Genomic DNA, 26646 nt, shown 5'->3' on the forward strand with positions numbered 1-26646 from the left:
GATGCATGACTTGCCCAAGGTCACCTAAGTTATCACTGAGGTGACATTCGAACCCAAGCCCGGTGACCCTCGCCCAGCGTTTCCAAACCCTCTTCGGAACAGGAGGCCGAGCACTTGCTCGTGTCCCTGGAGCCCCGTGGGGCGACCAGTCCGGAGGGAGAGCTTCCTACTAGACGGCTCAGCCTCAGTCTACCTCCTGGACCCGGGGGCTCCGGAGGGGGCTCCAAGAGATGCGGGAACGCTGGGGGCGGGGCAGAGACCGCCAGGAGTCTGAAGGTCTGGGGGGGCAGGGACCACCGGGGGTCTGAGGGCCTGGGGATGGGGAGCAGGGACCACCGGGGCCTGAAGGCCTGGGGGTACCGCAGAGGCGGGCACCCCCATTGCAGAAAACCACAAGCCTTGGCACGGGGGCGGGGCTGCTTTTCTTAAAGATTCAGCACGAGGACTTTCCTGACCGCCCCCCTCCCCCGGCCAAGTTCCGTTTCACGAGCGCGCATTGCCGGCCCCGCCCCCACCCTCCAGCTCCTCCGGGGGCCGCCCACCCCCCATTTGTGTCCCCAGTGCCTAGTACGGTGCCCTGCACACAGTAGGCGCTCAATTAAAGGTGGTCGATTGACCCAGGAAGCCTGGGGGAGGGGGGAGGGGAACCTGGTTGGGGGTTGGGACTGGAAGGCTCTGGGCTCGCCAGAATGGGGGTCTTGGACCAGGCCTCTCACATGGGGCTGGGGGTGGGGGTAGCCCTCGGTGGGGAGGGGTCCCGCGGAACCCAGGTGCAAACTGGGGGATCCAGGGGAACTCTGTGGGACGGAGGTACTCGGGAGATCTGGGGGTTCCCATGGTGGGGGACCTGGGCGGAACTCGGGGGCGACAGTCAAAGGGGTTCCCGAACCCCCAAAATGGAATTCAGAGACAGTCCCCGGGGCCATGTGGCTCCCTCCAGCTCGATTCCCCCTCTCCCCACCCCTCGCCCCCGGATTCCCGCAGATCCTACTCCGAGCCGCAAGTCCCCTAGACTACGTGGGGAGCCGGCCTCTGGTGTCCTGGGGGCGGGACTTCCGCCCTCAATGAGAAGCCCACACTTGTCCCTCAGTAAATATGGTGGAAACACGCGCCCACCAGTCCATCCAATGACAGGAGCTCCAGTGCGCAAGCGCACCCGTTCATTTAGCACAGAACCACCGAGACTGAAGGACGGATTCTTTGGTCGGTGATTGAGCATTTGGAGTTCTCTGGCGCCCCCCAGAGGGAAGTAGTGAAAACAACACGGCAGAGAAAAAAGGGTGGAGAGCCAAAGTCACATATTTTTCTTTATTTGTTGGTTAATTTTCCTAACAGAGCATTTGTAAACCGAGACACGCTCCAACCCACCTCTGGGAGTGGCCAGCTCTGAGCATCTAGTTCACCCCATACCTGAGCAAGAACCCCATCTACAGCATCCCTGACCAAGTGGGTATCCTGTCTCCACTTGAATAGTTCCAGTGATGGGGAGCTCACTCTCTGTCTCATTCCCCAGAGAATCATGGAATCTCCAGAGCTGGAGAGGTTCCAAGGGATCTAGGTATCCTTCCGAAGGAATCCCTAACAAATGGCCTCCCTTTGAAGGTTTCCAGTGACGGGGAGCTTACCATCTACCACCCATTCCGCTCCTAAACAGCTCGTATTGTTAGAAAAGTTGGGGTTTTCTGCCTTAAATCAGTTGATGAAGTCTGTCTCCCTACCACTTCCTACCCACTACTCCTGGTGCTGCCCACTAGGGCCAAGCCTTCCGAGGGTTTGAAGGGGAACATGGGCAGTCTGCCCTGGACCCCCTCTGTCACGAAAGACACACAGGAGGCTCTGGTCCCTACTCCCCAGGCCCCTTAAACCCTTGGTCATGCTGGGTGATGCACCTTGGACCCAACTACCTAAAGGAAAATGGATTTCTTTGAATGGGGAAATGGCCCTTCTTCCATTCCAAGGGGGTTTGGCCTGGCCCCACCCCAGGCTGCTGAAACATCCAGTGACCAATGGCTGCACATCCAGGGGCTTTCCCCAGTCCCCAACCACACACCTGCCAGCCCCTGTGTCCCCCACTTTAGTCAAGAACCAACAGGAGAGTGGAAAGAATCCTGCGGCCATTGGAGACCGATAGTCTAGCCTTGGCTCTGCTGCCAACTCAGCAGGGGTGACCATGGTCCAGTTCCTTCATCCTTCCAGGTCTCTGTTTCCTGCTCCTTAAAATGAAAGGGTTGATGGAGATGCCTTGGACAGCCCGAATACTCTGTGCTTTGGGGGTTTTGTGCCAGTTTTGGGCTGGGTTAAAGTTGGCCAGTTTATCTTATTGGGAGCTTACTAGACTCTAAGCCCCTGAGGGCAGGGACAATGTCTTATTTGAGCTTTGCATCTCCTTCTGTATGGCCCACAGAACAGAGGCTGGCAGTGCTGGGCAGAGGCCCAGGCCTTGGGGGTAGTTAGCTCTCAGTATTAATTATCCGTATTCATTAGCGATTAAGCCAACCTGGGCTGTAGGAGGCCTGGAATCTCTTAAAATAGGGAACAGCCTGGAGAGACCTGTGCCTGACCTCCTGTCGAGGAGGACCCGCCTCTTCTGACCTAACGTGGGGACAAAGCGCTCCCATGCCCAGCCCGGCCCCCTGATATCAGCTAGCTCTAGGAACGGGCTTCTTAGGGCCCAGTCCCAGAGTCTCGATGTCTAATGCCAATCATTTCCCTCTACCCTTCTTCCCTCACCAATATCTGGCTCCCTTTCCCCCAGCCTGGGGGAGCTGGCCCAGGACAGAAACTGAGCTTGGCACTAACCAAAGGAGGGACAGATCCCATCAGCGCCCAGCACCCATGGAACCCTGTGTTCAGCTGGAGGGTGAAAAGAGGGGAGGTGGGGAGGGACTTTTCCTGAGCCACCCTGCCTCTATCCACCCCACCAAGTTCTCTCTCACCCCATCTCCAGACTGGGCTGGCTGCATCCCAGAGGTGAGGCAGGGGTGGGCACTGTCCTGACCTCTGCCCAGGTTCCCTAGTTCAGAGCTGCAGGGAGTGGGGCCTGGGCAGGGGCTGAGGCCAGGCGGCTGTGATCTTCACTGCCGAGAAGGAGCCATGCCCTTCTCTCCCAGCTGCTGCAGCCTCTCCTCCGAGGCCTTGTCCGGGAGCAGCACCTCCACAGTGAAGCTGACCTTCTTGGCATGGATAAAACTATAGGTATTGTCAAACCTCAGGACATCTGCAAGGGACAGAGATGGAGAGGAAGGTTCTCAGATGTGGGCACGGGTCAGTTCAGAGGCCCTTAGGAAGCAGGGGCTGCTTCGTTGCTGTCTGGAACATAGTAGGTGTTTAATACACGATTACTGATTGATCTAGGGACTCGGAGGGGACCAGGTGGCTGCTGGGACAGCAGGCCTGAGAATGGGACCATAACTCGGCAATATAAACAATTTTTAAAGCATTCCCCAATTCTCTAGGTTTTTACTAAGCCTTTTCCTTGAAACGACCCTGGATTGTCTCCATTTTACAGATGAAGGAACTGAGGCTGGTAACTGAATGGGGGGATCTTAGACTCTCAGGGCTGGAGGGTCCGCTAAGTAAGGAGTCCCTGCCTAAGCAAGCATCCTGACCACGATGCTGATAACGATGCTAGGTAGTGTGGAATTAGTACTTTCAGGTCAGCAAAGCTCTGCCTCACAGATGAGATCTCATTTAAACAACTCAACTTCACCAACTCCGGTTTTAAAAATAGATATTTGGATAACTGCATTTCCTCTGGTTCCATTGTAATCCCAGTGTTGCTATCATGCACCACCATTCTGCACAGGGCTTCAGCAGACTACCCAGGGGGTGTGTCACCAACAAGAGTGAGAACCCCTGGTCGGGAACATCCTCTAATGTGGGGCGCAGCGCTCCCTAAGAGAACCCCTGATCTGGAACATCCCCTGACACGGGGCGCAGCACTCCCTAAGAGAACCCCTGATCTGGAACATCCCCTGACACGGGGCGCAGCGCTCCCTAAGAGAACCCCTGATCTGGAACATCCCCTGACACGGGGCACAGCACTCCCTAAGAGACCCGGCAGCGATTCCCTAGCCTCCATCAGCCCCAGTGTCCCCCCAACCCTTCAGGCACAGAATCAAAGGAGCATGGGATCCTAGACTTAGGGCCGTTGGTCCCCTGAAGGTCATGGGATCTGACAGACAAGCAAAATGGGTCTGACGGAGGCCAAGCCCCACAGCTAGTCAGAGTCAGTGTTGGCACTCAGGTCTTCCCGACGCCCAGACTGTCGCTCTATCCGCTTCACTACCGGCTGCCTCAAAAAGACCACAGAACATGGGAGCAGGCAGGGATTTCCAGAGCACCCGGGGCCAGCTGCCACCTGAACAATTATCGATGTCCAAAGTGCCTGACAAGTGGCCTTAAAGAGCTCATGGAAGGGGAGCTGAGCACCCCCTGAAATAGGCCATTTCTGCTTTGGGAAGGAAGGAAGGAGGGAGAAAGAGAAGAAAGAGAGGGAGAAAGTGAGGAAAGAAGGAAGGGAAGGAGAGAGGGAGGAAGGAAGGAAAGGAGCATTTTTAAGCACCTACTATGTGCTAGGTACTGTGCTAAGAGCTTTTATCGATATTATTACATCCTTACTACAAACCCTTGGAGGTAGAAGAGCTAGCATACCCCAGTGCGTTGGGATAATGAAGGGGTGAAGGGAGCCAGTGAATGAGTGAAGTGGAATGGGCAAATGCATGAAGTAGATAAATGAGTGAAGTGGAACAGATGAGTGAATGAATGGAGTGGATATGAAGAAGTGAATGAATGGAGTGGGCAAATGAGTGAAGTGGATGAATGAATGAAATGGACTAGATGAAATGAATGAAGTGGAGTGGGCAAAAGAATGAAGAAAAGTGGATGAATGAATGAAGTGAAGTGGAGTGGGTCAATGGAGTGAATGAGTGAAGTGGAATAGGTGAACGAGTGAAGTGGGAGAATGGAAGAGTAAGTGGAATTGATGAAGAAACGACTGAGTGGAGTGAATGAATGATTTAAGTGAGTCCAGAACAAAGTGGACTCCGACCAAGTTTCCAGTTTCTAGTTTCTCCCCCGTGTGCCTAGCCCAGGTCCAGCCAGGAGAGGCCATGTGGTACAGTGGACATGGCCGGGCAGAGCCGGCCCAAGCTGGCTTCCAGACAGACTCTGGCCAAGCCACTTCACCCCTGCGTCCCCAGGTAACTCTCCTAGAGAGTGCCCACCTGCCCCTGTAGAGGGACTGTCCTCTGCTAATGAAATCCCAGACGAGTCCCTGGCCCCTGGCTCCCCTCAGGTGCTCCTGAGTCTCAGTGTCCAGCCTGGCCAGCCCGAGCTGGGCCCTCCTGCCTCAGCCGAGGCTGCAATCTAATCCTCCCTTCCTTCCAGGCACCTGCCCCAAGGTAAACCTGAGCCCAAGTGGGAAAAGAGCAGGCTCAGCCCTCCCGGTCCTGCCCGTGGGGTGCGGGGGCAGGGCCGCCCAGCTGTCTCTGCATGTGGCCAGACCTGGGGTTGGCTTTACAGGAGTGTTTGTGCACCTAGAACTTGTGCAGCCTAGTGTCTGGAACACAGTAGAGGCCTAACGAATGCCTGTCCTGGCCAGTGAGGAGGCTGGGCCAGGGGAGGAATTAGAGGCCATTCTATCTTATTCTGCCCCTAGGATGATGGCCCTGGGCCTGTAGCTTCCTTCCCTCAGTTTCCCTCCTGGGAAGAATCAGAAGTTTTGCAAAGTAACACAGCAGAAAGAGTGTCGATATTGGAGTCACAAAGTTCTGGGTTCCAATCTCTCCTCTTAAAATTTACTAGCTGTGTGACCCTGGGATAGTTACCAGGCCTTGCTGGGCCACTGTAAAATCAGGGGTTTAGGCCACTCACAGACTCAGCCGCCCACCCCAACCAATGGGATGCCCCTCCCATCAGGACCAGTTCTGACAGAAGAGTCTGTAGAGAGGCCGGATATCTTAGGGCTTCCCGGCCTGCCGGCACTCCAGGCCCAACACCTCATTGGTAGCACAAGGGACCTTGGACCAGTCCCTGTTATCACTAATCCCCAGGCTGTGCCAGCTAGGGCTAGTGGAGGGGCGGGAGCAGGCCAAGATTGACAGTGGGAGGTGAAGGCTGGGCTTGGGGGGGCAGGGAGTGAGTGTGGGTAGGTGTGCGTGTATATGCGAGTGCAAGTGGGGGATGGGGGTGAGTATGTGGGTATGCAGGTGAGTATGTGAGCACGGGGAGATGTTCAGGTGAATGTGAGGGGGGGAGTGAGGAGGGTATGGGGGGCTGGGGCAGACACACAAGGCCAGGGCACAGAGGCAGCTGGGCTTGGGAAGGAGGCGGGCCTAGGAGGGCCACTGAGGCACTGATCAACCACAGATCACAGTGGAAGTCTTGGGTCCACCCCCTGCCTAGGCTGCCATGGAGATGAGCCTGGGGCCCCTTGAGGCTGCCATCATCCTCTCCCCTGTGCCCCATCATCCCTCCTCCCTGGTACTGCCTCCCGGCCCCCTCCCCATGGGCCTGGCCCTGATGCTGCTGGGGGGAGGAAAGCTAAGGGAGCTGGAGCTTCAGCTCCCCAGCCCCTAATTGGGCTCCTGGGGCTTCTCAGAGCTCAGTGATCACCAGGAGCCTCACACCTGCCCAGCAGCCAATGCTCTGAATGGTCTGACCGATAGCAGAACAGAAGCCCACAGAGAGGGCTGGCCATGGGTTCTAGCCACCAAGTTCTGGAGCTGGAACCCAAGTGATCTCAGCTTCCAGAAGGTGGAGGTCGAGAACTTTATGATTTAATATTTATAAAATGAGAAATTGGAATAGATTATCTCTATGACCCATCTACTCAGCTCTGACATCCCCTGTTCTAAGGCCCCTCCCAGCCCTGACCTTCCCTATTCTAAGGCCCCTCCCAACTCTGATATCCCCTGTTCTAAAGCCCCTCCCAGCTCTTATATGCTGTCATTCCATGCTAAGTCCAAGCATCTCCTGCAGAGAAGGTGTCTTAAATCAAGACAGAGGAGCACTTACAGATCCCAGGCTCACTGCAGGTAAGTGTCCCATCCTCAGGGACCAGGTGAGCATTGTACCTCTGGTTGGGAAGGACCTCCGTCATCTCGCCTGCTCTCTGCCGCTCACCAGTCTTTGTCTTCAGGAACACCCCAAAGCCCACGTCTGCCCCATCTGACATGAACTGCCACCTGCAGGTAGGCAGAGACCCCAGTCACAAGCGTCCCTCCCCAGCTTGGGCCTTTTTTGGGGCCAACAACCTCAATCTGGCTTGAGAGACTAGAATCTGGGGCCAAAACTAATCAGATGACATTTAATAGAGATAAATGTAAACTCTTGCACTTGGGTCCAAAATGTCAATTGCGCTAGTCAAAAATGGAAACCCTGTGGCTGGCTGGATGACAGCTGGATGGAAAGAGACCTGGAGATTTTATTGGACCACAAGTCCAAAGACTAACTTTGTGACAAGGTCATCCAAAAAGTTAACACAATCCTAAGCTTCACTAAGGGGGACCTTTGCTGGGGTCTCCTCCCCTCTCCCCCGCCCCCCGCCATTAATATTAATCTATTTTGTACCAGTCATTGTGGCTAGAGGGCTGGCCTTGTAGCCAGCAAGCTCCGGGTTCAAGTCCTGCCTTTGACACACACCAGAGTGTGACCCTGGAGAGTCCTTGAGCCTCTCAATGCTCTGACCAACTCGCTAAGACTATTAAATGGCAGAGGAGGCACCGGCCCACCCCTCCACCAAGGAGATCCTGGGTCTAGCCCCTGTACTTAATTTGCATATAATTTGTATCTAATTTTATGTGTCCATGTTTCCCACTCCCCAGTAGAATGTAAGAGCCTTGGGGGTGGGGACTGTTGCATCTTTAAAATGTTTGTATCTGTAGCACCTAGCACATTACCTAGTACCTAGTAGGTGCCTAATAAATGCTTGTCGACTGATTGGTATATCCAGAACACAGAAGGTTCTGGTCAGACCCCATGTGGAATAGGGTTTTCGGGCCTGGATACCACAGTCCATAGTTTAGAAAAGCCACTGATGGAGAACAATCAGGATAGGAAAGGGCTTTGAGACCATGCCATAAGAGGAGGGACTGAGAGAACTGGGAAGGCGAGTCAGAGTGAGGCATGATCACTCCATCAATAAACATTTATTAAGTGCCTACTGTGTGCCAGGCATTGTGCTAAGTGCCGGTGGCTGTCTTCAAGTGTTTGAAGGGCTATTGTGTGGAAAAGGCCTTGGCACAACACCTGGCACACAGTAAGGACTTAATAAATGCTTGCTGCCCACCTGCCTAGACTTGGTCTGCAGAACCAGATACAATGGACAGGAAGCTGCAAAAAGACAGATTTGGGCTTGACAGAAGGAAGAACTGAACTGAAGCTATCTCAAAGGGATGCATTGGGAGGTAGTGAGCTCCCCATAACTGAAGGTCTCCAAGCAGAGGCCTGTCAGGGTTAGACTAAAAGATTGAGGAGACTTCTCTGAAGAAGTCAGCTCCTGTCCTTCCCTGCTCAGCTCCTGATAATTCTGAAGGGCTGCAGAGGGAAGGTGGGTAGGGCACCTGGAGGGCCTGGGTCCCCCCTTACCTGAGGACACACCCCGGGAAGAGAATCTCGTACTCCACCTGATGGGAGGAGGCCCTGTTGATCTGGACCGTGTGCTCATACTGCTGCTTTACCTGGTCCCGGATGTAATACTTCTTGGGGATTTCACCCCCGTAGTTGATCTGCAGGGAGCCCAGGGGGTGAGTAGGGGGCGGGAGGGGGAGGAGAAGTCCTGCCCGAGCTCTACCCCTCCCCCTGCCCTCGGACCCTGGAGGCCCCGTACCTTGGATTTGCATTTGGGGTCTCCATCGGGATCTGTCATGGTGCCCCCATACTCCACGGGCAACTGGTCCGGGCTGATGTGCTTCAGTAAAATCTCCTTCCAGTTAGCTGGTGGAAAAGAAGGTGGTGGGATCACCACAGGGCAGAGGGGCCATTATTTCCAATGGCTCCTGTATTTAGCTTGTCTGTCCATAGGCATCTCTCCTATTCACCTGTGACTTCTCACAGGAACTGTCTTTTACCTGTCTGGCACATGCCTGGCATGCAACAGGCGCTTAATAAATGTTTATTAAAAATCCAACATGAAAGAAATGGATGGTTCTCTGAATCTCAAAGTGAGGGGATCATCTGAACCCAGTACTGGAAAGGTTGGCTGGCCCTCTCCTCGTCCCATTAGCCAGTCTCCCCAAGGCCTCTGTTTTCTACCCAGCTCCAGCCTTACTGGCCTCCCCGTATCTTAGACTATGAAAAACCACAGACCCTCAGAAGTACAGGCCTCAGAGATGGAAGGGGCCCTGTCCCTGTAATGGGGAAGCCCAGGAAACCATCAGCTACAGACTGGAAAATCCATGAGGTCTGGGAGAAGAGGAGGCCTCAGCTTGACCCTGGTCACTGACTAGCTTGACCCCCTAAAGCTGGAAGGGATCCCAGGGGCCAGCTAATACAAACCTTTCATCTTCCAGAGGAGCCTGAGGTCTAGTGACTTGCCCAAGGTCGCATGGGTTTCATAAGCATCAGAGACAAGATTTGAACTCAGACCCCAGAGCCCATGTGCAAACCTTCATTTGCTGAAGGAATGGTAAGAGCCAGGGTTCACACTATCATACGAGCCTGTCTACATCTACGCTCTCCTCACCCATTCCCTGTGGAAGGTGAGCTCCCCCAGGGCAAGGCCTATCCACACCCAGCACCAGGTAGAGGGCTAGGCACAGAGGAGGCATTTAATAAAGGCCGCTGGGATTAAATGGTGGCAGGAGAGGTGAGGGTTGGGACAGAGGGGTGACCAATGCAGGATAGAAAAGGATCTTGCTGTGATTTCTTCCTGAGCAAGGCCAGAATCATCGGACATTCACAAAAACGCAGAAAGAACCAAAGCTTCCCGAGCCCGTCTCCTGACGCCAGTTCAGCCCTGGTGGGTTCCAGCTCTGTGCCCACTGAGGCCAGATGCTTGCTATCATTCATTCATGCCTGACTCTTCGTGACCTGGTGGACCATAATGTCCACAGTGTATTCTTAGCAAGGATACGGGAGTGGTTTGCCATTTCTGTCTCCAAGACATTGAGGCAAACAGAGGTTAAGGGTCTTGCCCAGGGTCACACAGCTGTAGCTGAGGCTGGATTCAAACTCAGGTCTTTCTGACACCAGGCCCAGGGCTCATCCACCAAGCAGCCTCTTTCAAGGCCAGGAGAGGGCAGGGATTGAGGCTGAGAGATGCAGGGGCTACTCACCCCCCAGAACCATGATTTTCTTCCTTGTGTCCTCGCTCAGGAAGGGTTTGATGAGGTTGTAGGCCACCGGGAATATCTTGGGAGCTAGGACACACAGACACAGGAGGGAAATCATGAGGCAGCCAGGTCAGGAGGGGGCACTAGCCCACCTGTGCCCTCTTTCCAGGGCTGCCCCCTGAAGCCAGGTAGAAAGCCTTGGCTCACCTCCCCCCTCCCCCCATCCCTGGTCTCTGAGCCCTCACTCAGCCCACACTCCTGTTCTCCCACGTCAAGGCCTCCAGACAGGGAGCAATCCCCTCCCCCATTCTTGAAGCCCAGGGTCAGTCACGGCCTCCAGGGAGCCTTCCTGGCTGCCCTGGCAGCAAGTGTTCTCTCCCCTCCTCATCTCTCCTAGCACCCTGTCCTCTCAGGCAGTGACCAGAAGCAGCTCCTATCTCCCTTCCAGCCTGCAAGGTCCCGGGGTACAATGGCCACCTAACCACTAAAGCAAACACCGATTTAACCCTCCTTAGGCAAGACACCTCGCCTGAGCCTGGAAAACAAAAATGCACCAAAGATCCCCTCCCCCCCTGCAAAAAACTGAGGAGGTTGGACTAGGTGCGCTCAAGGTCCCTTCCAAGCCCACGATCTAAGAGCCCAGCAAACAAGGCACAGTCCCTGCCTGCAGTGATAACAGCTGACCAATCCCACATGACTCCCAACCAAACCAGCCCACTTACTGTTCCCACAGACAACATTCCATCTTCCCACCTCCACACCTTTGCACAAGCTGTTCCCTCCTCCCCCCATTCCCTCCCACCTCACTTCCTCCTCATGGAAACCTGAGGTCCCTTTAAGGGTCAGCTGAAGTGCCACCTCCTACAAAAAGCCTTTCCTGACCCTGTGCTATCACTGGTGTCTTCTCCCTCCCCAGTTATTTACTTATCCACGATCACATTGTTTTCTGAACCACCCCCCCACCCCCCAAGTGTGAGCTCCTTGAGGGGAGGGACTGTCTCAGGTTTTCTTGAATCTCCAGAACCTACCACAGTGTCTGGCACACAGCAGGTACTTAATAAGTGCTAGTTTCATTAACTGACTTATTGAGACAGCTTGTAGAATATAAGCTTATAGAGGGCAGGCACTGTTTCACTTTTGTCTTTCTACCCCTCCCTTCACAGGACCTAGCACAGCATCTGGCATACAGCAGGTGCTTAATAAATGCCAGTTTCATTAATTGACTCTCACCCCCTTTTATTGAGATTGCTCACAGAATATAAACTGTTTCATTTTTGTCTCTCTCCCCCACTCCCCCCAGGACCTGGCACAACATCTGGCTTAATAAATGCTTCTCGATTGGTCGATCTATCCCTAGTGTTGAGAGGGCTTAGAGAATGTAAGCTCCTTGGGGCAGAGAAGAGTTCATTTTTGTCTGTATCCTCGGCACCTAATATGGTGCTTAAAGCACTTTTAAGATTTACCAATTCCTTTGTAACTATTACATAACTTGAGCCTCACACCCATGAAGCTGAACTGTGTGAGGTGGGTTCAAAGTACAAAGATTATCCCCATTTTGCAGATAAAAAATTGAGGCTCAGAGAGGGAACAGATTTGCCTGTGGTCACACAGCAAGAATATGTCAGAAGGGTCTTTTCAAACATAAGAGTGTTTGCCATCTGATCAGCATCTCTCTCCATGCCCAGCACAGTGTTCTGTATACTGCAGGCACTTAATAAACAGCCTTTGAATGACCAAAGGAAGCCCTCAGCAGTGGGGGCACAAGGGTGAGGAGCCCCTGAGTGACCACCCTAATGGCCGTGCTCACCACCCTCTGGTAGCCAAGGTTTAACACCAGGCCCATCCACCGGGCCTCCTCCGCACTGACCTCTACATCTCCTTCCCTCTTGTCTCACCATTCAAGGCCCCCACTTACCTTTCACAACAAAGAGGCGTCCAAGGCTCTCTGGGTAATTCTCCTCAAACATGCAGAGGAACTGGGGGAGGTGGGTTGGAGGTAGAATGAAGAGACCTGTTACATTCCTAGCCTCTTTCTCTCCCTAGGCAGGGCTGCACCAAGCCCCAGCTCCAGCCCCACCTACAGTGTTCCGGACCCTTCTCTGACGGGCCGGCAGGGGGTGACCTGACCCCTACTGTACCACCCTCCCCAGCCCTGGCCTCCACCTGGACAGCCGGGCACGGGCTGGACGTGGCCTTCGACTAAAGGAGAGAAGGCCGAACGATTCCGGGCCCTGTGAGCCGGCATCGTGGGATGGCCTGGGAATCTCTGCTGGGACTCTCAAGCTAGTGGCCAGGCCAATGCAGCTCCCCAGGCCGACCGGCCGGCCCCTTCCCATCTCCCTCAACCACAGCTAAGGACTGTAAGAAACAAGCCACATTTCCACATCAGAGGCACAGATGTGGAGCTCAGAAACCTCGGACACCATCATACAGATTAGGAACCCGAGTCTCCAGGAAGCTGACTGACTCGCCCAGGGCCATTAGACCCTCGATCTAGAGTGGGGAGGGACCTCAGAGGCCCTATCTAGGCCCAGCCTGTACCCAAACAAGAATACCTCCAACAAGTGGTTACATAGCCCCGACTGGAAGCCCCCGGTGATGGGGAACTCGCTACACGGAGGTGGCCCAGTGGATAGAGCACAGGGCCTGGAGTCAGGAAGACCCGAGTTTAAATCAAGTCTGACACTTTCTAGCTATGTGACTCTGGGCAAATTCTGTCTGGCTCAGCTTTCTCCATTGTAAATATAGGGATCATCACAGCACCTGCCTCCCAGGGTCATTGTGAGGATCAAACGGATATTTGTAAAGTGCCTAGCATGTGCCTGGTACATAGTAGGAGCTTAATAAATGCTTATTCCCCTCCCCTCTCTAGCCTGTCCTGATGGAAGCTAGAGGTCCTGGTGACCTTACCTCCCCATAGAGCTCCACAGCAGGCTTCCAGAGATGCTTAAGGCCCAGCCCCTCACAGTCATACACCATGGTCAGGGTCTCGATCTTCTTCCCCAGCTGTGGGAGACGGGAAAGGAGCTGCCTATTGGAACTGCTCAGCATAATGCCCCCCTTTCCTCCTTTACCCACCTTCTCAGGCTCATGACATGGCAGAGCTGGGAGGGGCCTGGGAACAGGGAATGTCAGGGCTGGGAGGGGCCTCAGAACTGGGGATGTCAGAGCTGGGAGGGGTCTCAGAACAGAGGATGTCAGAGCTGGGAGGGGCCTCAGAACAGGGGATGTCAGAGCTGGGAGGGGCCTCAGAACAGGGGGTGGCAGAGCTGGGAGGGGCCTTAGAAATCATTTAGTCTGGTCCCTTCATTTCCCAGAAAAACAAGAGGTAATTTGCCAAGGTTCCATGATGAGCTACAGAGTCAGGAGTAGAATCCAGATCTCCTGACTCCCAACACACAGAAATTAAATATAAAATCCTCTTCCTGACAGGTAAAGCCCTTCCCAATGTGGCCCCTTCCTCCCTCTTTTGTCTTCTCACACATTCCCCACCTCCATGAACTCCAGATCCAGTGACACTGGGACTTTCCATCTCCCAACTCCAAGCCTTTGTCCTGGCTGTGCCCCATGCCTGAAATGCTCTAGCCCTTCACCTCGCCATCTGAGTTTCCCAGGCTTTCTTCAGGACTTGGCTCCAAGCCTACCTTCTGTGGGCCTGTTTTGGGGATCCTTGAAGAGTTTGGCCTTTGTTTCCTTTGATTAATTCAGTATGTTTGATTCTTACTAGGTGCTAAACCCCAGGCCCAAACCTCTATCTATTAGGTGCTAAGCCTATGTGGGTGTGAATTGGTAACTAAGGTGGGGCTCCAGGTGGGGCCAATGAAGGGAGGTGCTAAGACCAGAGCCAATGGAAGGAGTCTAAGTGACGTTTGATGACATCTGAAACTGCATAAAAAGGGAAGACAGAGCTATTTGCTTAGGGCTCTCACTCTCGGCCAGGTGCTGGTGTGGAGACTTTGGGCAGCTGTAGCTAGGAGCCCGCCAGCTCATAAACCCGGATGTTCAGACTTGGTTAAACTCTGGTAACTATGAATCGAGATTTGAATCAGACAAGGTGGGTCTGTCATGTTTGTAGTTTGTGTTTGCTCTGAAGCTCAGGGTGCTGGCTTTTCCCCTGAGCTGAGTGAATGATGTCTCCGTGCTGGATTAACGTAAGATTGTTGACCCCTTAACGTTGCTTTCCTTGGTAAAGCACATCAAAGAACTGGGCTTGCAGTGTTCTGTGTGCTGGTTGTTGGTTTTCCACCCCCGCAGACGCTGCTAGCTGGATTGTTGCAACAGGGCCTTTCCAGGTCCCCCCAGCTGCTGTCTTCCCTTCCAAGTTACGTTTCCCCTGTTGCCTACGTCTTGTTGTAAGCGCTTTGAGGGCAGGGGCTATATTTTTGCCTTTTTTTGTATCCGAAGGACTTAGCACAGTGCCTGGCACACAGTAAGCGCCTAATGAATGCTTGTGACTGACTGGCCCTTCCTACCTCGTGGCTGCGTCCTTCAGCTTCTCATCAATGAAGAGGACTCAGAGGGGCCCATGGCAGGCTTCTCCTCTGGGCAGGACGTATCTCAGGGGACACAGGGAGGGTCCTTCTCCCCTCCCCCTCCACCCACCTTCTCAGACTGCTGGGCACACACTGTCCGGATCATCTCACAGTCTCTCATTTTGGTCCTGAGCAGATCCTGCTTGGAGGCGGACAGCAGCAGCCCCTTGACATCCAGCGGCCCGATGACATCGTACCAGACGGGACAGCCATTGAGGTCGAAGCCGCACATCCCCCCGGACAGGTACTGCTGGACCACCTGGGTAGAGATACGGGCAGCAGCCCATCCTCTCAAGGCCTTGGCCAAGGCTGGCTGGAGGAAGGAGGGGAGGGCCCAGGACAGAGGGGCGCCCCACCCCTGCCCTCGGGGCAGCCCCGGTCCCCAGAGAGGTTGTGGTTTAAAAGAGAATTCTAGCATGCCAGCCCCTTTGGGGGTTGGCAGAACTGGAATTGGGTGGGCATGCGGGGCTCGGGCTGGGGGTAGCAGGGGAGGGGAGAAAGATGCTTTTGCCTCCTCACCTCTGGGGGCTGCCAACTCAAAATATTTTCAAGATTCTTTTGTTTCCGGAACTCCACATGCTGTGAAAACACACACACACACACACACACACACACACACACACACACACACACACACACACACGCAGCATGTTCTGAAATCACTCATTCCCACAAGGACCTCCACAACCTTCAGACCAACTGCACCAGGAGCCACAAGAACCGGATTCAAATCCTTATTCGGGCAAATACTGACTGTGTGACCTTAGCCCAGGCCCTTTCTGTCTCTGAGCTCCCTGCTCTTCCCACGCTCCCTCCCTCACTTGGACGTCTTCCTCGAAAGGACAGAATTTTGTAAAGTAGAAGTGCTCTAAAAATGGGGCGTTTATTATTAATCTTATCAGGCCGGATATAGGCCTCCTTATCGACTCCTTCCTTCTCCCACAAGAGCGAAATTTCTAGTGACCCTGAAAACGTTGGGGTTCCTGGGGTCTTGTTCTCAGTGATCATAGAAATGGTCTAAATGAAAAGCCAAAACCCAGGGGCAGCCCTCTGCCCCACCGATATCCATACAATGTCTCTAATCGGATCTTTCTGTGGCTTCCGCAGGGTCAAGGGAGCAGGAGTTAGGTGCCCGGAATCCTCATGAGGACTTCCCGGGAAAGCAGACAAGAGTCACCGGGGAGGAGAAGGTCTGGGTAGGCTGCAATCTGCAACAGTGGAGGGTATGCCCACACAGGTAACTTCGCAACAACCATGATAGTCCTAATTCCATAATGGCTCCCAATGCTATAATACTTTGTACACCTCTTCCTCCATTGCTTCATTGTGGGCTGGCAGTGACCCTGGACTCTCCCAGGTAATGTCAAGCTCAGGCAATTTCCAATCCCAAAAGAGAGCTCGGCACTTAGGAAGGGACCAGAGCACTTCAGAAGACCCAAGTTCGAATCCCACCTACCCTCCAACGCTTGGTAGCTATAGAACCCTGTCACTTAGCCTCTTAAGCTTGTAAAATGGAAATGTCACCCGACACTCCCTACCTCACAGAGCTGTCATGAGGAAAGCACCTCGGAAACCCTAAGTGCTAGAAAAATGGAAGTTGTATTTATTTGCATCGTGACCACCAAGCTAGAAAGCATTCAAGGAAAGGCCCGGGGACAGGCTGCATGAGGTCCAGCCTGGCTAAGGGAGTCTCATCGCCAGGAGGACCACAGGCAGATGAATCCGGGGGGCCCGAGCAAGGGGCCCCTGGAAGAGTATCTCCTCAGGATCAGAGCCATCCGGGTCTGGGCTGGTGGAGGGAGTGAGGACCCCTCCTGCAGAATCACAGACCCTGGGAAGCCTGACTCCAATTCCCCTCAACTAGCACACATTAGGCACTTGGTTTCATGGATGCCTTCAAGGCCTAACAGAGCAATTTCACCAGAACTATCCTTTTGGGATGGAATGAAGAGACCCCAGGGGAGAGGAGAAAGAGGAGGGGACCGGCGGATGAGCTGAAAGGGAGCCTCACCTTTCTCAGCATGGCTTCCGACTTCTGCAGGTCGAAGCTTCGAGCTATAAGGAGAAAATGGACTGGGTCACAGCGAGGTCGCCGGACTGAGGTCATTCTTCCCACCTTGGACACCCTCCCTCCTCCAGCCATCCTGCACTCACTGGGCCTGAAGTATAGGGGCTTCCAAGGTTCCTTCCTTAGAAGGGCTTGGGCAAAGATGGCAAGTTTGGGGAAGTAGGCCTCTGCTTCCTTTTCAGTAAAATAAGGGCAGTGACTTGTCACACAGGTCACGCGGGTCACACAGGCAGTGGTAGTGACAGGCGTGATCGTAGAAAGAATGAGAGGAAGCCAGGTTTTGTGGGTGGAGGGTCAGCCTGGGCTCCCTATGGTCTCTCAGCTCCACTATGGTTCTATAACAACCCACCTGGGCCATGGCCTTAAGCTGGCACCAGGTTCACCCCTGAGGTCAGGAGAGATCGGAGCTCTAGGGCCAGGGAAGGCCTTGGCTTCCATTGATCTTTCTCTTTCCCCAAAGCAGATGAACCCTGAGCTCCTTTATCACCCGGCCCTCCCCCTACCCTGGGCTTATCTTCCTCCTCGGGGACTTTGGCCCATGGACTTGGGTGCTGGAAGGTGATCAGGCCAGCCAGAAGGAGGAGAGACTGGGCCCGAGGAGGGAGCATCTCCAGGGATGGAAAGGCAGTGGAGATTCCCAAAGCCTTGGATCCGTCTCCCAGAGCCCTCCAGAAGGCAGGGAAGTCACCAATTTGGCCATACCTGACTCTGAGCCTGGCCCACATTTTGGTGACCTCTCCCCTGCTCTGTAAAATGAAGAGGTCTGAAGGCATGCCTTGTATGCTCCCTTCCAGCTCTGAGCCTCTGAGGCTTCCTGAAGGTCTGTGTGACCTTGGGTAAGTCATTTCCTTTGTAAAATGAGAGCATTAGGGAATACAGCCCCAGAGGTCCCTCCTAGGTCTGGCTAGGCTCCTACCAGCCTAATTCAGTGGGATCTCATCAGCCTCAGCTCCCTTATTTTCAAAACAGAAATATCGCCGCCTACACTACCCACCTCCCAGGGCTGGGGAAGGAGGCTTCAAGAGCACCTCAGAAACCTGAAGGGCCATTATCATTAGAAGAGCCCAAGGGACTGAACGTTTCTCAGACCCTGGAAGTCTTCTTCCTGCGTGATGTTATCCCACAGCGAGAGCGGGGGGATGAATGGAACCTCAGGCCTGGGAAGGACCCTGATAATAACCACATCTATTTCTAAAACCTCATAGAGTTGGCCAAGGCCCTTCAAGGTAAGAAGCAGGAGCAAAATTATTCAGTTTGACAGGATAGGATCTGGTAAGGAACTCAGGGACCAGAGTCAGGAAGACTCGAGTTCAAATCTAGCCTCAGACACTTACTAGCTGTATGACCTCAGGCAAGTCACTTAACCCTGTTTGCCTCAGTTTCCTCATCTGTCAAATGAGCTGGAGAAGGAAATGGCCAAGAAAATCTCGAGCAGGGTCACCAAGAGTCGGACATGGCTGAAAAACAACCCGGCAACAGCAAGCAGGACACCAGGGGACCATAGAGGAAGAAACTGAGGTCCAGAGAGATTTGCCCAAGTGACTTAGCCAAGGTCACACAGTCAGTCCCAGGGGTAGATTTTAAACCCGAGTCCTCTGCCCCCAGAGACATATAGATCTTTCCAATGTACTTGGTCATCTCTGTGAGGGGAAGAAGGGACTCGTCCCCAGATCATATGGCGAGTGGTAGCCGGAACGAGAACGATCGCCAGCTTGTCATCATAAAAAAACATGAGAAGCAGCCCAGCAGAGGGGACACACGGCAGCCTCAGAGTCAGAAAGGCCTGGGTTCAAATCCTCCCTCTCATGCTTCCTGGCTAGACGACCCTGAGCAGTGCTTGGCCTCTCTGGGCCTTGGGCAGCTAAGCCCATGGGCACTGGGAGAGGAAGCTCCTGTCAGAGTCAGGCACGGGGCAGGACGTGAGCCCCTCAGAGGACCAGCCCTTTACAAATCTAATTTCATGTGGGCCCACGACAACCCTGGGAGTCAGGGTTTATGACTAGATCCATTTTACGGATGGAGAAACTGGAAGAGGCTGAGCAATATGAAGGGGCTTGACCAGAGTCACACAAGATCTGAGACAAGATTCAGGTCTCCAGACACTCAGTGGAGCCCTCGGGCTTTCTTCCTCAATGCTGAGACTCTGGAAGGAAGGTCTGAGGCTTAGGGCAGGAGCTGGGAGCCCAGCCAAGCTCCAGGAGCCCCCGGGAAGGACCACAGACTGTTCTAGAGCCCTTATCTCCTCAGGGAACTAAAGTAAACTATGAGCTCCCTTATCTTAGCAAAAAGCTCAGGTTACCCCTTATCAAGCAGGGTCTAACCTCCAGGGTCTTCTGCCTGACCTTTGTCCCCCAGCCTAGTACCACCCAGGATCCTGAACTGTCTTCCTTGACCCTGGGGTGGGGGGTGGAGCCTGACCTTCAGCTCTGGCCCACGGCCAGTCCCAGGGGACCGCCTGGCTCATCCTGGCCCCATGTCACACTATAAATGCAGCTCCACTTTGAATCCCAACCCCTTGGCCCTCACAACAAGTCTTCCAGGGAGGGAGAGATAGCTGGACCCTCCCTGAGTACCCAAGGAGGCCCAGAGAGGGGAGGCCAGCAGTTTGAGGTCATCCAGCCTGGGATTTGGCACTCAGGTACCCAGGAGGAACAGAAGCATGTGCCAGGTGCCTGCCTAAGAGTTGAACCAAGAGCCCTTGGACTTCCTCCTTCCTGCCTTGGCCCAGCCAGGCCTCCAGGCTAAGGCCAATGGACACTGGGCACATCCGTGCCTGGAGGCCTCTCCTGCTCCCCTGCCAGGAGAGTCAGAGACCTGACTAACCTCCAAGCTCCAGCCCCCAGCCAGGAGAAGCATCCTGCTGCTTAGAGTCATCTCCCTAAAATCAAGAGGGGGCAGCCCAGAACGTGAAAGTACACTTTACATGACTGCATATGTAGAGCATCTATAAAAGTGCTTGCCTTCTCAAGAAGAGAATTTGGAACTCAAAATTTTTAAAAACAAATGTCAAAAGCTTTTTTTAAACATGTATTTGAGGGAAAAAAAAGTCACAAAAAAGGAATAATTTTTTTTAAAAGCTGTGTCTCCTTGGTCAAGGCACTTAGCTCCTTCCAGGCCTCAGTTTCCACATCTGTAAAATGCTGCAGGCATCAAGTCTTTTCCAGTTCCAACACCCTAAATGCATGTGGTCCTGGGAGAGCAGAACCTGGGCTTGGCCCTGGAGCTTTCCCCTCTGAGATATGATCAAAAGAAGGTTCCCTGAGCCACAGGAAAGACACTCAGCCATTTCCTAGGTGTCCCTCATGGAGCTGTCATGACCCTTTAACTGGGCCTGGGCTCTTCACACCCCTGTCCTCTTCCCAGTGGCTGAGGCTGCTGGTAACTCCCTCTCCTCTCTGTACAAGGGATGCATGGGAGCTGGGATCTAGGGGACTGGAACCCTCCCCCTCGCCCCCCCCACACCCTCCACCCCATCCAGGCCCTGGCCCTCCCCCATCCTCTAGCCTCCATCCCCTGGACCACTTCAGCAAAAGCTCAAGCCTGAGGGTGATGGGAACACGGCCCCCCTCCCCTCCCACTTCACGGTGCCAAGCTAGCTCTGGGGCAAGCAGCCAACAGCTCTCCTCTAAGAGAAGCAAGACACTGAGTCCAAGGGAGGGAGAAAGAGAAGACACAGCCAGAGAAGCATTAGCCTGAGGCTCCCAGGGTCCCAGGTCCTGACTGCAGGGAGCCACAGCCCCAAGCCCAGGCAGGAACCCCCTCCAGCCCCTCCTACCCCCTGGGATCCAGGTCCGGCTGGGCTCCCCCTTCCCCCGCTCATGTACAACTATACCAGCAGAGCCTCCCTCCCCCAGAGACCAGGCTCCGGGCTTCTCCTCCCCCGCTCTGCCAGTGACTGTCAGGTCCCAGATTCTCCTCTCCCCTCCCACCTACCCTGCCCCCTCTGACAGGCAGGAAGGCATGGGCCCAGCTTTAGGGAGCAGAGCCAGTGAATGACAGGGGGTCGTTTCCTGAAAGTCTAGAGGCCCGAATTCTAATCCTGCTCCTCTCACTACTGGTGACCTTAGGCAAACCATTCCCTCACTTGTAAAATGCGGAATTGATCTAGATTCCCTCTGAGGCCCTCCAAGTTCTGACATTCTAGGTTCTAAGGAGCTTTCCAGCCAAGGCATTCTAGATTCTGGGTTCTAAGGACCCTTCTGCCCCTGGGACTCTAAAGGCCCTTCTAGCTTGGGCAAGTCTAGGTTCTATGGGCTCTGGCACCCTAGGTTCTAGATTCTAAGGTCCTTTCCAGACAAGGCATTCTAGATTCTGGGTTCTAAGGACTCTTCTGGCCCTGGCACTCTAAAGGCCCTTCTAGCTTGGGCAAGTCCAGGTTCTATAGGCACTAGCACCCTAGGTTCTAAAGTCCCTCCCAGCTATGGCATTCCAAATCCCGGGTTCTAAGGACCCTTCTGGCTCTGGCACTCTAAAGGCCCTTCTAGTTTGGACATTCTAAGTTCTAAGGTTCTAAGGGCCCTCCTAACTCTGGCACCCAAAGAATAATGAAGATTCAGATCTCAGAACACCAGAAACAACAGGAGTTTCCAAGGGATGATATTCCTGTATTAGCCTGATAAAAAGTTCCTGGCCCCAGCCAGCTCTCCTCCCCAATCCCAGCTCACCTCGGAGCCATCGCAGAAGGAAATAGTCATCTGAGGTAGGTAGCAAGGGCAGCACATCCTGGACATTCTGCCGGAACTATGGGGAGAGGCAGGAAAAAGGTAAGGCCCCCAGCAGCCAGCCCCCTCCACCTGACCAGTGCCTACCCCACATCCCACTGGGCCCACCCTTCTTTGGGGCCTTCCGAGATGACCGCCCTCAGAGATCACAGGGATCCATCAACTGTCCCATCCAACTTACTACATAAAGCATCCAGCCCTGCTTTCATACTTCCAGTGACAGGGAGCTCATTAGCCCAGGACATGGCCCACTCCATCACCAATGCTTCTAATCTACCTCCCATATTGTTCCTAGTCCCACCTTCTACAGGCCAAGCAGCACAAGGTAAACCTGCCTTCCTCATGACCCTGAACGCTTAATAAAGGTTGATTGAGTGATTGATTAATCTCTTCCAATACTTGGACCCTGTAGCTCCCCTGTACCTTCCCTTCTCCACACCAAGCACCCCTAGCTTCTCCAATGAGCCCTTTGATAGAGTCCCTGGACTTCAGGGTCAGAATGCTTTCAGTTTCACCCCCATCTCTAACATGAGCCAAGCTCTGGGCTTCATCTGTAAAATGGGGAGAAGGCATCCTTCCTCCCTCACAGGGCTGTGGCGAGGTTCCAGCAAGATGCAGAGGAGGCAGCCACTTGGCAGAGATGCTAGAGTCTGGCAGACAGCCCCTCCTCTGCCACATATAGTCCCAATGCCCTGAGTACTTAAGTGACTTCATACAGTCTGAAGGCGTCAGGGGCTGGACTTGAACCCAGGTCTTCTGGGCTTTGAGACTAGCAAATGTAGACCCCATCCCCAAACCACTTTGAACCCCATCACCTGAGAAAGGTCTAAAACCTCGATTGGCCAATCAGGAGACATTTTGGCCCATTCTGGGCTTAATCTACCATAATGCTTTGCATGCCCTGGCATAACAGACGTGCTTTGCTTTGCTCTCTGAATGAACTCAAAATGCAGCAAGTACCAGGCCAGATGAAGCTGACCAGGAGCATTCTTCTGTTTCTGGCCACCAAGGACAAGGCACCTTGACCCAGACACCATCTTGAATAATGGGGCTTTTCTTATCTCGGTATTCTATAGACACATGTTATGTTACGTTATGTTATGTTAGGTAAGGTTAGGTCAGGTTATGTCATGTTAATGATAGAAGAAACACAGACATTCTGGATCTATAATTTCAATTGACACCTTGACATTCTCCTGCCTCATTATGTTTACAATCTATCCACTTAAGAAATTCCTTTCTCATATCATGGTTAAGACATATGGAGACTATCATTTTGGCTGACACGGCATCCTGAGCCAGGAGGGGAGGGAGGGGTGAGAGGGAATTGCTCTGAAGATCTTAGGTCCCCTTTGTCTGTCCATCTTTGGGTTCATTGTCTACAATGAACTCCCATGAGTATCTCTATAAGCATGTTCCACCAGCTTTGAGGTAAATAAACATACATGTGCAGTCTAATTTTGTTTGTCTTTCTTAGAAAGAACACTGCCTCTTCCTCTATAAAAAAAAAGTGTGGGGGGCGATAATAGCCCCTGCCTCCATGGGCTGGTGTGAAGGTTCAGTGGAGATGCTGTGTGCAGGGTTCTGGTGGCCAACCAGCCCAGCCAGGATGGGGACCGGGGCCCCGTGAATCACTCAGGGCTCAAAAACTCACTTACTAAAAACATATTCTAATACCCCAGGGCTCAGATAAAACTGTTCAAGAAAATTCAGAAAGAAAAAGAAAGCTATCAGCAAAGGGGTTAAAAACCATGGGCAAGGAGGTTCCCAGGAGTCTGGAGGCTCTCCACCCAAATCCCAAAGACAGCTTTTTCACCCTTTTCTACTCTTCCAGTCCCCAGGGCCCCCAGCAAAGTTAATCTCAACTGCCCCAGGTCTGGATCCCTTCCTCCATTACTAGAGGCCCAGCCGGTGGAGTGGGAGCATAGGGGGTTAACCCATCCCCCCCTCCAGTTCCACTAGCATCCCAGCCCACAAAAGCAGGTCACCTCACCTTTATCACTCCTATACTGCCATCTGTGAAACGGACACAATCATAGCGCCTGCCTCTCAGAGTTGTTGTGAGGATCAAATGAGATAATATTTGTGAAGAACTTTGCAAACCTTAAAGCTCAGTAAAATGTCTATTGTTATTATTATGAGCGGTGGCATTACCAGGGAGGAAGGAAGGAAGAAGAGAGGGAGAGAGGAAGGAAGCATTTATTAAACACCTACTACATACCAGGCACTCTAACCTCATTTGGCCCTCCCAACAACTCTGGGAGGGAGGTGCTATGATTATCTCCATTTTACAAATGGGGAAACTGAGGCAGCCAGAGATTAAGTGACTTGCCCAGGGTCACACCGCTAACAAAGGTCTGAGGCTAGAGAAGAAACTCTCTCTACAAATGGTACCTGCTTTTCAGCTCAAGAGTCCCAAAGGCCTGGGGCCCAGAGTCATCCAAGGGCACTTGGGCCCTGGCCACCCTAACTTAAGCCTCCCTCTCTCTGCTGTGGCATCCCCCTTCTTGGTGTGCCACATGCTGTCCTAAACTGGCCTCAAAGAACTACACACACACACACACACACACACACACACACACACACACACACACACACCCATGCTCCATAGACCTAGACTCCAGCCGTGCTTGGCTGGGGCAGAGGACCGAGTGGGGGAGGGGGAAGCAGGCCTCTCCCTGGGTCAGAATGCCTGGTCCAAATCCCGGCTGCCACATTCTCCGGCTGGGTGCCCTTGGACAAATCACTACATCTATGTTAGTCTCAGCTTTTTGTCTGAAAAATGGGGACCAGAAAGACCTAATCTTGAGAATCCCCTCCCTGGGGATGGCCCAGAATAAAGGGGGTTGGAGAACCTGGGCATGCCGTCTGTCTGGAGGGAAGACTTGGGTCCTTGTCAGCCCCTCACGAGAAGGCTGGACTATATCTGACTCTGTGATCAGAATGTGTCATCATTACTGGGCTCTTGGGCCCCCAAGCCTCCCCCTTAGTTTTTTATACTTCCTTCTCCAAGAGTGAGCAAGGTGCTTAATAAATGCTTGTTGACTTGACTCCACATGTTCCCACCCATCCCCCAGCCCTCACCCTGCTCCCCCATCCTGGACTTGCACAGCTATTGATGCCATTTGGGGCATAGATGGTGACTGGGCTTCCTTGCCTGACCTTCTGCCCCCAGGCCCATCCCACTGGTCATTCACCCTTCAGGGCAGCAACCACAGGAAACCAATGGGAGATGGCCACCTCCACCCTCTGGCACTGGCCTCTTCCCAGTGCCTGAGGCCATTCTGCCCCCTCACCACCCCAGGCCCTCAAGCTGGAGGGGGAGGGCAAACCCAACTTCCTACAAGCTCCCAGTCAGGCCCTAATCTCACGCTAATCCCATCCCCCATGTGACCCTGGCAGGTCAGTGGGATGGCCTAAGGAGACTCCATCCCGCTCCACCTTCAACCACCCCCTTCCTGGGTGGCATCCAGGACCAAGCCTCCCTGGTACTGCCAAGCCAGGCCAGAGGAACCCAGAGCCCGAGGGCTAAAGAATCAATTAACCCCTGTCAGACTGTGGAGCCCCAGGGGACCAAGTGACCAGAAGGGACTGCTTTTAGGGACCCAGGACATCTTCCAAAAGAAAGTCACAGAAAGCAGCAGAAGTGGGGACCAGGAAGCTGGCTGTAGAATGCCCAGAGGAAGGCACAAGAGCCCTCCCTCAACCTCGAAGAGAGGCAGCCCCAGGAGGAGCCTGACAAATAATACCTGGGAGGGGCCTTAGAACTTAGAACACAGATTGTCTGACTGGAGGAGACAGACAGAGAATGAGACTGACCTTAGCAATGAGGTCATGGAGGGGAGCGCCCTTCCAAAGCATCTCTTCCCACCCCCTCAAAAACTGATGCTTGGAATGGAGCCAGTTTTCAGGGACGGGGATGGGAAAGGAGGAGGGGAAGGAGGGGGGCAGGACAGAGTCCAAGTGACTGTACTTCAGCTGGCTCTGACCCCCGGACCGTCTGCCTGGGGCTGGGCCAGCCTGGTCCTCCACCCACCCACTGGCCCCTGGCTTTTTGCTCCTGGCCCAGGAACATGGGGCAGCACCTAACTCCTTCTCCAATCCTTGTTCCCTCACTGGGAGAGAGAGCAAGTTTTCATCTGGCGCTGAGAGTCTCGGGACTAGAAGCGGGACTCTTCCCCCTCCCCTCTGCTCCCCTCCCACTGAAAGGGCCCTCGGCTTCTGGGAGAGCCTCCTTCCTCCCCACACCTTCAAGAAGGGATGAGCTGTCCCGGTGCCAGGAGATACCCCCTGCCCCACCCCACCCCTGCTCCTGCTTCCTTGCCCCTTCCCTCTTGGCCTCCTTCTCTTCTCCATCGGGAGGTGACCCACCCACCTAGGAAACCCGAGTGAGAGGAACCGTCCCCCCTTCTCCTCGACCTCTAGGAAGGGTGGGGGAGGGGGTGGGTAGGGCGGCAAGGCACCTTCTCTGCCCAGCCCTGAATGCCTCCTTTGTGCTGGGGAAGGCTTCCTGTGCCCCTGGGCAACGCTTTTCTCCTGGGGAGAAGGAGAGGGGCAGAGAGGGGGAGGGGGAGAAGAAAAAGGGGAAAGAGAGAAGCTGGGAAGGGAAAGGAAGGAACTTCCCAGCCTGTCCTCTCCATCCCTCCTCTGACTGCCCTCCCCAGCCCAGCCCGATCCGGGCTGCCCCCAGCCTCCCGGGCTGACCTCCCCAGCCCAGCCCGGCCCAGCTGCCCGCCGGCCGTAGCGTGCGCGGGGGAAGGGACGCCGCCTGGGCTGCTGCCAACGCCAGCCTCCTGACCAGCTGGGGTGCCGGGCACCACAGGAGCGCGCAGGTGGGCTGCGCACCATCCGCACTCGCCGGGACCCCAGGGGGCTGCCCGGGCCAGCTCACCTTGGCCAGCGCCTCCTCCTGCCGCGGGCTCAAGTCCCCCACCCGGCCGCTCATGGTGCCTCCGGAGCCCGAGCCTGCTGTGCGCTCAGGGGGTGTCCCGACCCACTCTCCCGCCGCCCCCGGCGGCCCAGTCCCAGCCTTTTTGCCCGGGCCGCCGGGG

General features: G+C 54.2%; 1 protein-coding gene across 2 annotated transcripts; it reads right to left on the bottom strand.

Moving 5' to 3' along the window:
- Positions 1–1294: 1294 nt before the first annotated feature.
- Positions 1295–26646, bottom strand: SEC14L2 (SEC14 like lipid binding 2). 2 transcript variants are annotated; one of them, XR_005010240.1, is made up of 13 exons: positions 26487–26631; positions 21539–21614; positions 16818–16861; positions 15326–15385; positions 14877–15065; positions 13185–13280; positions 12190–12250; positions 10278–10361; positions 8831–8937; positions 8590–8729; positions 7018–7187; positions 2937–3217; positions 1295–2213 (listed from the first exon to the last, which is right to left on the bottom strand). XR_005010240.1 is itself a non-coding variant. In XM_036756965.1 (12 exons), exons 1-12 carry the CDS (start codon positions 26538–26540, stop codon positions 3075–3077), a joined length of 1224 nt encoding a protein of 407 aa, XP_036612860.1. In that variant the 5' UTR covers positions 26541–26646; the 3' UTR covers positions 1295–3074. The 2 variants fall into 2 exon arrangements, 1 of the variants encoding a protein (XP_036612860.1); XM_036756965.1 differs by having other exon boundaries at positions 1295–3217; positions 26487–26646.

This window comes from Trichosurus vulpecula, chromosome 1 (genome assembly GCF_011100635.1).
Source record: "Trichosurus vulpecula isolate mTriVul1 chromosome 1, mTriVul1.pri, whole genome shotgun sequence".
NCBI classification, from domain to species: domain Eukaryota; kingdom Metazoa; phylum Chordata; class Mammalia; order Diprotodontia; family Phalangeridae; genus Trichosurus; species Trichosurus vulpecula.

Bases quoted from the DNA above. Each gene is read 5' to 3' on its own strand.
- SEC14L2 (XM_036756965.1), bottom strand. From the start codon at position 26,540: ATGAGCGGCCGGGTGGGGGACTTGAGCCCGCGGCAGGAGGAGGCGCTG. The intron at 16,862-21,538 runs GTGAGCTGGGAT...TTCTCCTTATAG, and splicing joins CCTTCTGCGATGGCTCCGAG to CTCGAAGCTTCGACCTGCAG. The intron at 3,218-7,017 runs GTAAGTGCTCCT...TGTCCCTTGCAG, and splicing joins CTGCAGTGAGCCTGGGATCT to ATGTCCTGAGGTTTGACAAT.